The sequence below is a fragment of the Eleutherodactylus coqui genome, chromosome 4, assembly GCF_035609145.1.
Source record: "Eleutherodactylus coqui strain aEleCoq1 chromosome 4, aEleCoq1.hap1, whole genome shotgun sequence".
Classification (NCBI taxonomy): Eukaryota; Metazoa; Chordata; class Amphibia; order Anura; family Eleutherodactylidae; genus Eleutherodactylus; species Eleutherodactylus coqui.
In genome coordinates, this window is record NC_089840.1 from 128,523,065 (window position 1) to 128,535,344 (window position 12,280).

Sequence of the window (12,280 nt, forward strand, 5' to 3'; positions counted from 1 at the left end):
GTCCTACTGAATTTTGTGATAAAAAAAAAGGTAAAATCGTGCGAGTAGATCACAAGCAGCAGCGATTTTTTTTTTGCGAGAAAAAGCAGCACCGCCGCTCAAAGATCACAGTAAAAAACACGCGAGGCTGCAGCTGCGATTTTGCGATTGCTCATGTGAAACTACTCTAAGGAATCCCCCATTACTTCCTATTGGGTCTTTAAATAGGCGCCGCATGCCATTTTTTTCACCAGTACATAGATGCGATGGGCTTCCTTTTTTGTTAAGCAAAAAATGCATTGTACTCGCATCCAGAATCACAACTTTACAAGCGCGCTGTCAACGTTTCTCAGACCGGTATGGCGCACACCTTTGTGAATGCAACCTAAGGCGCCCTTCAGATTGAGCATTTGCGTGTGCACAAGCGTAGCGTTTTTGCGGAATGGACTATTTTGCGGAACACACGCACTAGCGGATTTTATTGTACTTTTTGCAACCGGCAAAAAAATATGCACCAATTAAAGTGGTTAATTAGTGTGATGAGTTTCAGATGTGCTTTGTCCTGCGCAGTCATGCAGCACATCATGCATCTCTGCACTGCGCAGGAAAACGGAGCATGCTGCTTTTAGTGCAACCAAAATGTGCAGGAAACAAATTGTCATGAATGGGATCTATTCTCTGCGTTTTGTGCGCAAACACATCTGTGAGACGCCGGCCCCAGAGAGAAACAAAAGCACATATTATATATCGTGTCAAATCGGCACTACAGCTCACAAGTCCAGCCCAAGCAAAAATAAATAAATGGCGGGAACATTTCACTTTCTCTTCCGGCAGCACTTTAGGACAATCCCGCAGGATTGATAAGATAAAGTTTTCAGTATTTTTTTTTCTGAGAAGTTTTTATCAAATTAAAACATTTTTAGGACTCCTTCACGCGGCTGAGGAACTAAAGCGCAATTATGCAAGCTGCGCAAATATGAACTCCATTCATTTGAATAGCGTCACACACGTGATGTTTTCCCACAGAAGAAGAAATACGTTTAAAAAATAAAATAAATTAGCAAAGTCCTTCTTAAGTTTTGATTTCAGCGGGACCTTTAATGCATGGCGTGCCATGTGATGTGCATGCGATGGTGATGCGAGGTTTCACATTGAAATAGACAGGAAACGCTTCCGAGCTGCTAACGCAGATTTCACCAACACGAGGCGTTTTTGCCTACAAATCTCATCGTGCCCACGGCTAAAACACCGATTGCCAAGAGCCATATTGGGCCGATATCACGCTTGCCCGTGTGTAGATTGCCTGAGGCCTCCTGCACACGGACATATGCGTTTTAGTGCACGCCGCGGCACAACATATTTGCACTTTCCTATGCACAAGTATTTTACTGTACTCTTTACACCGGACAACCATACCGTGATGGCTAATTAGCGTAACACGTTGCAGAGGTGGGGGGAGGGGTTTTATGGAATTTTTGCACACATCCCATTGCGCATTTGCCGCCCACCACAAACATCTATGGGGACCTTTAGTACACAAAAACCGAAGTCCTATTTTTAAGCGCACACACAGATTAGAAAACAAGAACAAACCTATTAGAACCAATTAAATTGCGCATGCAAACATGCCCACTTAAAGTTATAGATACGGCACGTGCCTGTTGGCACAAGTCACGCGCGGGAGATTCTGAACGGCATGAACAAGAACGAAAAACACAACACCATCGATCCATCCGCTGTGACATCACAACATGACCCCATATACTGCATGCAGTTACTGTACAAGTCTGCACACCCTACTGGTACTCCTGCACCGCCACACGCAGCTACTACAGCACAAGTCTGCACGCCCTACTGGTACTCCTGCACCGCCACACACAGCTACTACAGCACAAGTCTGCACGCCCTACTGGTACCCCTGCACCGCCACACACAGCTACTACAGCACAAGTCTGCACGCCCTACTGGTACTCCTGCACCGCCACACACAGCTACTACAGCACAAGTCTGCACGCCCTACTGGTACTCCTGCACCGCCACACGCAGCTACTACAGCACAAGTCTGCACACCCTACTGGTACTCCTGCACCGCCACACGCAGCTACTACAGCACAAGTCTGCACGCCCTACTGGTACCCCTGCACCGCCACACACAGCTACTACAGCACAAGTCTGCACACCCTACTGGTACTCCTGCACCGCCACACACAGCTACTACAGCACAAGTCTGCACGCCCTACTGGTACTCCTGCACTGCCACACACAGCTACTACAGCACAAGTCTGCACACCCTACTGGTACTCCTGCACCGCCACACGCAGCTACTACAGCACAAGTCTGCACACCCTACTGGTACTCCTGCACCGCCACACGCAGCTACTACAGCACAAGTCTGCACGCCCTACTGGTACTCCTGCACCGCCACACACAGCTACTACAGCACAAGTCTGCACGCCCTACTGGTACTCCTGCACCGCCACACACAGCTACTACAGCACAAGTCTGCACGCCCTACTGGTACTCCTGCACCGCCACACGCAGCTACTACAGCACAAGTCTGCACACCCTACTGGTACTCCTGCACCGCCACACGCAGCTACTACAGCACAAGTCTGCACGCCCTACTGGTACCCCTGCACCGCCACAAACAGCTACTACAGCACAAGTCTGCACGCCCTACTGGTACTCCTGCACCGCCACACGCAGCTACTACAGCACAAGTCTGCACGCCCTACTGGTACTCCTGCACCGCCACACGCAGCTACTACAGCACAAGTCTGCACACCCTACTGGTACTCCTGCACCGCCACACGCAGCTACTACAGCACAAGTCTGCACGCCCTACTGGTACTCCTGAACCGCCACACGCAGCTACTACAGCACAAGTCTGCACGCCCTACTGGTACCCCTGCACTGCCACACACAGCTACTACAGCACAAGTCTGCACACCCTACTGGTACTCCTGCACCGCCACACACAGCTACTACAGCACAAGTCTGCACACCCTACTGGTACTCCTGCACCGCCACACGCAGCTACTACAGCACAAGTCTGCACACCCTACTGGTACTCCTGCACTGCTCAGTGTTGTCACCCCCTATACCGCCACATGCAGCTACTGCATAAGTCTGGACACCCTACTGGTACTCCTGCACTGCTCAGTGTTGTGACCCCCTACACCACCACATGCATCTACTGCACAAGTCTGCACACCCTACTGGTACTCCTGCACTACTTGGTGTTGTGACCCCTACACCGCCACATGCAGCTACTACACAAGTCTGCACACCCTACTAGTACTTCTGCACTGCTCAGTGTTGTCACCCCCTACACCGCCACACAGCTACTACAGCACAAATCTGCACACCCTACTGGTACTCCTGCACTGCTCAGTGTCGTGACCCCCTACACCACCACATGTACAAGTCTGCACACCCTACTGGTACTCCTGCACTACTTGGTGTTGTGACCCACTACACCGCCACAAGCAGCTACTACACAAGTCTGCACACCCTACTAGTTCTTCTGCACTGCTCGGTGTTGTCACCCCCTACAACGCCACATGCAGCTACTACAGCACAAATCTGCACACCCTACTGGTACTCCTGCACTGCTAGGTGTTGTCACCCCCTACACCACCACATGCAGCTACTGCACAAGTCTGCACACCCTATCGGTACTCCTGCACACCGTACTAGTACTTCTGCACTGCCCAGTGTTGTGACCCACTACACGGCCACATGCAGCTACAGCACAAGTCTGCACACCCTACTGGTACTCCTGCACTACTTGGTGTTGTGACCCCTACACCGCCACATGCAGCTACTACACAAGTCTGCACACCCTACTAGTACTTCTGCACTGCCCAGTGTTGTCCCCCCCTACACCACCACATGCAGCTACTACACAAGTCTGCACACCCTACTAGTACTTCTGCACTGCTCAGTGTTGTCACCCCCTACACCGCCACACAGCTACTACAGCACAAATCTGCACACCCTACTGGTACTCCTGCACTGCTCAGTGTTGTCACCCCCTACGCCACATGCAGCTACTACACAAGTCTGCACACCCTACTGGTACTCCTGCACTACTTGGTGTTGTGACCCCTACACCGCCACATGCAGCTACTACACAAGTCTGCACACCCTACTAGTACTTCTGCTCTGCTCAGTGTTGTCACCCCCTACACCACCACATGCAGCTACTGCACAAGTCTGCACACCCTATCGGTACTTCTGCACACCGTACTAGTACTTCTGCACTGCCCAGTGTTGTGACCCACTACACCGCCACATGCAGCTACAGCACAAGTCTGCACACCCTACTAGTACTTCTGCACTGCCCAGTGTTGTCCCCCCCTACACCACCACATGCAGCTACTACACAAGTCTGCACACCCGACTAGTACTTCTGCACTGCTCGGTGTTGTCACCCCCTACACCACCACATGCAGCTACCGCACAAGTCTGCACACCCCATTGGTACTTCTGCACTGCCCAGTGTTGTGACCCCACAACGTGCGCCGCAGGGGCTTCAGCGCGGCGCGCAGGCTGCGGGTCTCACCTTGCTGGATGTCCCCGTTGCTGCCCCCGGGCAGGGGGACGCTGAGCTGCCGCTCCGGCTCCGGCAGGCAGCGGCGGCAGAAGGAGTGCAGGCAGGGCAGCAGCTTGGGCTCCGACTCCCGGTTCTGCAGGCTCAGCTTACACACGGCACAAGTGTCCAGCAGGTTGAGCACGGCGGCCGGCGTGGAGGACGGGGCCGGGGGGCAGGAGGAGGAGGCCGCTGAGGAGGACGGCGCCGGACTCTCCTCGGCTACAGCCGGGGCCGCACTTTTCTCCCCGCTCTCTGCCTCCTCCATGGCCTGGGCCTCCGTCCCCGCGGCGGCGCTGCTGTCCTGTCCGCTGCCATTGTTGTTGTTGTCGCTGCTGACTGAAGCTTCCGCCTCTCCGCCAGCGCCACCGCCGCCGCCTCCTTTGTTGTCCGCCATGTTTTTCCTCTTTGAACCCCTGAACTGACCGTTCGGCGACGCCACCAGCGCACGTACAGTACGCCGCCGCAATGAGGGCCACCCTCTCTCTCCCTCCTCGCTCTACTCTAACGGCCACGGCGAGGTGACGTCAGCGGCGACGTGCGGGGAGACTGTACATAGCGCATGCGTAGTGCTCGGCTCACGGAAGGAAGGCAGTCGGAAGTGAGTTTGCGCCGGCAGGGTAAGAGGTGCGCATGCGCTCTCACAGAAGTCTGGCTGGCTGCGCGGGGGCTCTCCGTGTGAAGGCGCAGGAGTGCGGTTCTAATCTGTTTACTGCCTCGTGTTCCCGAGACGTACCCTATAGTGTAGTGCGGACGGTGGGAATCAGTGATGGAGATACATGATAGAGTGTGTGACATAATAGTATAAAGATGGCTCCTGGAGCGTTCAATGATGGTGCGTGTGTTATTTAGAACATTTTAGAAGTGTATACAGCTATCTATGTGCATGAGACACATCTATATATATAAAGACGAAAGCCCTCACTGACTGACTCACTGACTGACTGACTCACTCACTGACTGACTCACTGACTGACTGACTCACTCGCCACTAATTCTCTCACTTCCCAATGTCATAAAAACGTGAAATTTGGCATGAGCATTGATTATGTCATAAACAGGAAAAGCTAATGGGTCCCAACTCGATTATTCAATTCTATGCGCAAAAGAATTAGCGTCCAAATTTTACGTACGGAATCTAATTCACTTCCCGATGTCATAGAAACGGGAAATTCGGCACAAGCATTGATTATGTCATAAATAGGAAAAGCTAATGGGTCCCAACTCAATTGTTCAATTTTATGCGCAAAAGAATTAGCGTCCAATTTTTACGTACGGAATCTAATTCACTTGTTGGTGTCATAGAAACGTGAAATTTGGCATGAGCATTGATTATGTCATAAATAGGAAAAGCTAATTGGTCCCAACGCCATTATTCAATTGTATGCGCAAAAGAATTAGCATCCAAATTTTACATACGGAATGTAATTTTCTCACTTTCCAGTGTCATAGAAACGTGAAATTTGGCACAAGCATTAATTATGTCATAAATAGGAAAAGCGAATGGGTCCCAACTCGACTATTCAATTCTATGCGCAAAAGAATTAGCGTCCAAATTTTTACGTACGGAATGTAATTTTCTCACTTTCCGGTGTCATAGAAACGTGAAATTTGGCACGAGCTTTAATTATGTCATAAATAGGAAAAGCGAATGGGTCCCAACTCGACTATTCAATTCTATGCGCAAAAGAATTAGCGTCCAAATTTTACGTACGGAATGTAATATTCTCACTTCCCGATGTCATAGAAACGGGAAATTTGGCACGAGCATTGATTATGTTATAAATAGGAAAAGCTAATGGGTCCCAACTCGATTATTCCATTCTATGCACAAAAGAATTAGCGTCCAAATTTTACGTACGGACTGTAATTTTCTCACTTTCTAGTGTGTTATAGAAACTTGAAATTTCGTACGAGCATTGATTATGTCATAAATAGGAAAAGCTAATGGGTCCCAACTAGATTATTCAATTCTATGCGCAAAAGAATTAGCGTCCAAATTTTACGTACGGAATCTAATTCACTTCCCGATGTCATAGAAACGGGAAATTCGGCACAAGCATTGATTATGTCATAAATAGGAAAAGCTAATGGGTCCCAACTCAATTGTTCAATTTTATGCGCAAAAGAATTAGCGTCCAATTTTTACGTACGGAATCTAATTCACTTGTTGGTGTCATAGAAACGTGAAATTTGGCATGAGCATTGATTATGTCATAAATAGGAAAAGCTAATTGGTCCCAACGCCATTATTCAATTGTATGCGCAAAAGAATTAGCATCCAAATTTTACATACGGAATGTAATTTTCTCACTTTCCAGTGTCATAGAAACGTGAAATTTGGCACAAGCATTAATTATGTCATAAATAGGAAAAGCGAATGGGTCCCAACTCGACTATTCAATTCTATGCGCAAAAGAATTAGCGTCCAAATTTTTACGTACGGAATGTAATTTTCTCACTTTCCGGTGTCATAGAAACGTGAAATTTGGCACGAGCTTTAATTATGTCATAAATAGGAAAAGCGAATGGGTCCCAACTCGACTATTCAATTCTATGCGCAAAAGAATTAGCGTCCAAATTTTACGTACGGAATGTAATATTCTCACTTCCCGATGTCATAGAAACGGGAAATTTGGCACGAGCATTGATTATGTTATAAATAGGAAAAGCTAATGGGTCCCAACTCGATTATTCCATTCTATGCACAAAAGAATTAGCGTCCAAATTTTACGTACGGACTGTAATTTTCTCACTTTCTAGTGTGTTATAGAAACTTGAAATTTCGTACGAGCATTGATTATGTCATAAATAGGAAAAGCTAATGGGTCCCAACTAGATTATTCAATTCTATGCGCAAAAGAATTAGCGTCCAAATTTTACGTACGGAATCTAATTCACTTCCCGATGTCATAGAAACGGGAAATTCGGCACAAGCATTGATTATGTCATAAATAGGAAAAGCTAATGGGTCCCAACTCAATTGTTCAATTTTATGCGCAAAAGAATTAGCGTCCAATTTTTACGTACGGAATCTAATTCACTTGTTGGTGTCATAGAAACGTGAAATTTGGCATGAGCATTGATTATGTCATAAATAGGAAAAGCTAATTGGTCCCAACGCCATTATTCAATTGTATGCGCAAAAGAATTAGCATCCAAATTTTACATACGGAATGTAATTTTCTCACTTTCCAGTGTCATAGAAACGTGAAATTTGGCACAAGCATTAATTATGTCATAAATAGGAAAAGCGAATGGGTCCCAACTCGACTATTCAATTCTATGCGCAAAAGAATTAGCGTCCAAATTTTTACGTACGGAATGTAATTTTCTCACTTTCCGGTGTCATAGAAACGTGAAATTTGGCACGAGCTTTAATTATGTCATAAATAGGAAAAGCGAATGGGTCCCAACTCGACTATTCAATTCTATGCGCAAAAGAATTAGCGTCCAAATTTTACGTACGGAATGTAATATTCTCACTTCCCGATGTCATAGAAACGGGAAATTTGGCACGAGCATTGATTATGTTATAAATAGGAAAAGCTAATGGGTCCCAACTCGATTATTCCATTCTATGCACAAAAGAATTAGCGTCCAAATTTTACGTACGGACTGTAATTTTCTCACTTTCTAGTGTGTTATAGAAACTTGAAATTTCGTACGAGCATTGATTATGTCATAAATAGGAAAAGCTAATGGGTCCCAACTAGATTATTCAATTCTATGTGCAAAAGAATTAGCGTCCAAAGTTTACGTATGGAATGTAATTTTCTCACTTTCCGATGTCATAGAAACGGGAAATTTGGCACGGGCATTGATTATGTCATAAATAGGAAAAGCTAATTGGTCCCAACTCCATTATTCAGTTCTATGCGCAAAAGAATTAGCCTCCAAATTTTACGTACGGAATGTAATTTTCTCACTTTCCGGTGTCATAGAAACGTGAAATTTGGCACAAGCATTGATTATGTCATAAATAGGAAAAGCGAATGGGTCCCAACTCGATTATTCAATTGTATGCGCAAAAGAATTAGCGTCCAAATTTTATGTACGGAATGTAATTTTCTCACTTTCCGGTGTCATAGAAACGTGAAATTTGGCACGAGCATTAATTATGTCATAAATAGGAAAAGCGAATGGGTCCCAACTCGACTATTCAATTCTATGCGCAAAAGAATTAGCGTCCAAATTTTTACGTACGGAATGTAATTTTCTCACTTCCCGATGTCATAGAAACGGGAAATTTGGCACGAGCATTGATTATGTTATAAATAGGAAAAGCTAATGGGTCCCAACTCGATTGTTCAATTCTATGCGCAAAAGAATTAGCGTCCAAATTTTACGTACGGAATGTAATTTTCTCACTTTCCGGTGTCATAGAAACGTGAAATTTGGCACGAGCATTGATTATGTCATAAATAGGAAAAGCTAATCGGTTGAACTCGATTATAAAATTCTATGCGCAAAAGAATTAGCGTCCAAATTTTACGTACGGAATGTAATTTTCTCACTTTCCGGTGTCATAGAAACGGGAAATTTGGCACGAGCATTGATTATGTTATAAATAGGAAAAGCTAATGGGTCCCAACTCGATTATTCAATTCTATGCACAAAAGAATTAGCGTCCAAGTTTTACGTACGGAATGTAATTTTCTCACATAGAAACGTGAATTTTCGCACGGGCATTCATTATGTCATAAATAGGAAAAGCTAATGGGTCCCAACTCGATTATTCAATTCTATGCGCAAAAGAATTAGCGTCAAAATGTTACGTACAGAATGTATTTTTCTCACTTTCCGGTGTCATAGAAACGTGAAATTTGGCACGGGCATTGATTATGTAATAAATAGGAAAAGCTAATGGGTCCCAACTCAATCATTCAATTCTATGCGCAAAAGAATTAGCGTCCAAATTTGACGTACGGAACCTAATTCTCTCACTTCTTGGTGTCATGGAAATGTGAAATTTGGCACGAGCATTGATTATGTCATAAATAGGAAAACCTAATGGGTCCCAACTCCATTATTCAATTCTATGCGCAAAAGAATTAGCGTCCAAATTTTACGTACGGAATGTAATTTTCTCACTTTCCGGTGTCATAGAAACGTGAAAATTGGCACGGGCATTGATTATGTCATAAATAGGAAAAGCTAATTGGTCCCAACTCCATTATTCAATTCTATGCGCAAAAGAATTAGTGTCCAAATTTTACGTACGGAATCTAATTCTCTCACTTCTTGGTGTCATAGAAACGTGAAATTTGGCACAAGCATTGATTATGTCATAAATAGGAAAAGCTAATCAGTTGAACTCGATTATAAAATTCTAAGCGCAAAAGAATTAGCGTCCAAATTTTACGTACGGAATGTAATTTTCTCACTTTCCGGTGTCATAGAAACGGGAAATTTGGCACAAGCATTGATTATGTCATAAATAGGAAAAGCTAATGGGTCCCAACTCAATTATTCAATTGTATGCGCAAAAGAATTAGCGTCCAAATTTTATATACGGAATGTAATTTTCTCACTTTCCGGTGTCATAGAAACGTGAAATTTGGCACGAGCTTTAATTATGTCATAAATAGGAAAAGCGAATGGGTCCCAACTCGACTATTCAATTCTATGCGCAAAAGAATTAGCGTCCAAATTTTACGTACGGAATGTAATATTCTCACTTCCCGATGTCATAGAAACGGGAAATTTGGCACGAGCATTGATTATGTTATAAATAGGAAAAGCTAATGGGTCCCAACTCGATTATTCCATTCTATGCACAAAAGAATTAGCGTCCAAATTTTACGTACGGACTGTAATTTTCTCACTTTCTAGTGTGTTATAGAAACTTGAAATTTCGTACGAGCATTGATTATGTCATAAATAGGAAAAGCTAATGGGTCCCAACTAGATTATTCAATTCTATGTGCAAAAGAATTAGCGTCCAAAGTTTACGTATGGAATGTAATTTTCTCACTTTCCGATGTCATAGAAACGGGAAATTTGGCACGGGCATTGATTATGTCATAAATAGGAAAAGCTAATTGGTCCCAACTCCATTATTCAGTTCTATGCGCAAAAGAATTAGCCTCCAAATTTTACGTACGGAATGTAATTTTCTCACTTTCCGGTGTCATAGAAACGTGAAATTTGGCACAAGCATTGATTATGTCATAAATAGGAAAAGCGAATGGGTCCCAACTCGATTATTCAATTGTATGCGCAAAAGAATTAGCGTCCAAATTTTATGTACGGAATGTAATTTTCTCACTTTCCGGTGTCATAGAAACGTGAAATTTGGCACGAGCATTAATTATGTCATAAATAGGAAAAGCGAATGGGTCCCAACTCGACTATTCAATTCTATGCGCAAAAGAATTAGCGTCCAAATTTTACGTACGGAATGTAATTTTCTCACTTTCTAGTGTGTTATAGAAACTTGAAATTTCGTACGAGCATTGATTATGTCATAAATAGGAAAAGCTAATGGGTCCCAACTAGATTATTCAATTCTATGCGCAAAAGAATTAGCGTCCAAATTTTACGTACGGAATGTAATTTTCTCAGTTTCCGGTGTCATAGAAACGTGAAATTTGGCACGAGCATTGATTATGTCATAAATACAAATAGCTAATGGGTCCCAACTCGACTATTCAATTCTATGCACAAAAGAATTAGCGTCCACATTTTACGTACGGAATGTAATTTTCTCACTTTCCCGTGTAATAGAAACGTGAAATTTGGTACGAGCATTGATTATTTCATAAATAGGAAAAGCTAATGGGTCCCACCTCGATTTTTCAATTCTATGCGCAAAAGAATTAGCGTCCAAATTTTACGTACAAAATCTAATTCTCTCACTTCCCGATGTCATGGAAAATTGAAATTTGGCACGGGCATTGATTATGTCATAAATAAGAAAAGCTAATGGGTCTCAACTCGATTATTCAATTCTAGCGCAAAAGAACTAGGAGCAAATTTTACGTACAGAATCTAATTCTCTCACTTCCCGATGTCATAGAAACCTGAAATTTGGCACGGGCATTGATTATGTCATAAATAGGAAAAGCTAATGGGTCCTAACTAGAGATGAGCGAACGTGTTCGGCTCCGCCCCTTTTCGCCCGGACACCGAACTTCGCGAGGAATTCCGTGTTCGGGCGAAAAAAGTTCGGGGGTCGCCGTGGCAGCGCGGGGGGTTGCGGCGGGGAGTGGGGGGGAGAGGGAGAGAGAGAGGGCTCCCCCCTGTTCCCCGCTGCTGCCGCCCGCGCCGCCGCGCCTCTCCCCGCCCCCCCGAATACTTACGCGCGAACACGGAAGTCCTCGGAAAAGCCGGTGTTCGGGTGCGTAAGTGTTCGTTAAGAACACGTTCGCTCATCTCTAGTCCTAACTCAATTATTCAATTCTATGTGCAAAAGAATTAGCGTCCAAATTTCATGTACGGAATGTAATTTTCTCACTTTCCGGTGTCATAGAAATGTGAAATTGGGCACAAGCATTGATTATGTCATAAATAGGAAAAGCTAATGGGTCCCAACTCGATTATTCAATTCTAAGTGCAAAAGAATTAGCGTCCAAATTTTACGTATAGAATTTAATTCTCTCACTTCCTGATGTCATTTTATATAAAGGAAACGTCGCATGGTTACCTCCCCGTGGTGTTTCCTGGGTAACGCAGAGAACTATGCAAAATGGTGAACATATGTTT

The 12,280-nt window shown here is 44.6% G+C and overlaps 1 protein-coding gene across 4 annotated transcripts in view; it reads right to left on the reverse strand.

Moving 5' to 3' along the window:
• Positions 1–5,111, reverse strand: part of TRIM33 (tripartite motif containing 33) — a 136,800-nt gene extending 131,689 nt beyond the window's left edge. For all 4 annotated transcript variants that reach the window (XM_066600088.1, XM_066600086.1, XM_066600087.1 and 1 more), the window contains exon 1: positions 4,547–5,111. In XM_066600088.1, coding sequence (XP_066456185.1) covers positions 4,547–4,970 — 424 coding nt within the window. In that variant the 5' untranslated portion in view covers positions 4,971–5,111. The remainder of the gene's footprint in view (positions 1–4,546) is intronic.
• Between the last annotated feature and the right edge of the window lie 7,169 nt (positions 5,112–12,280).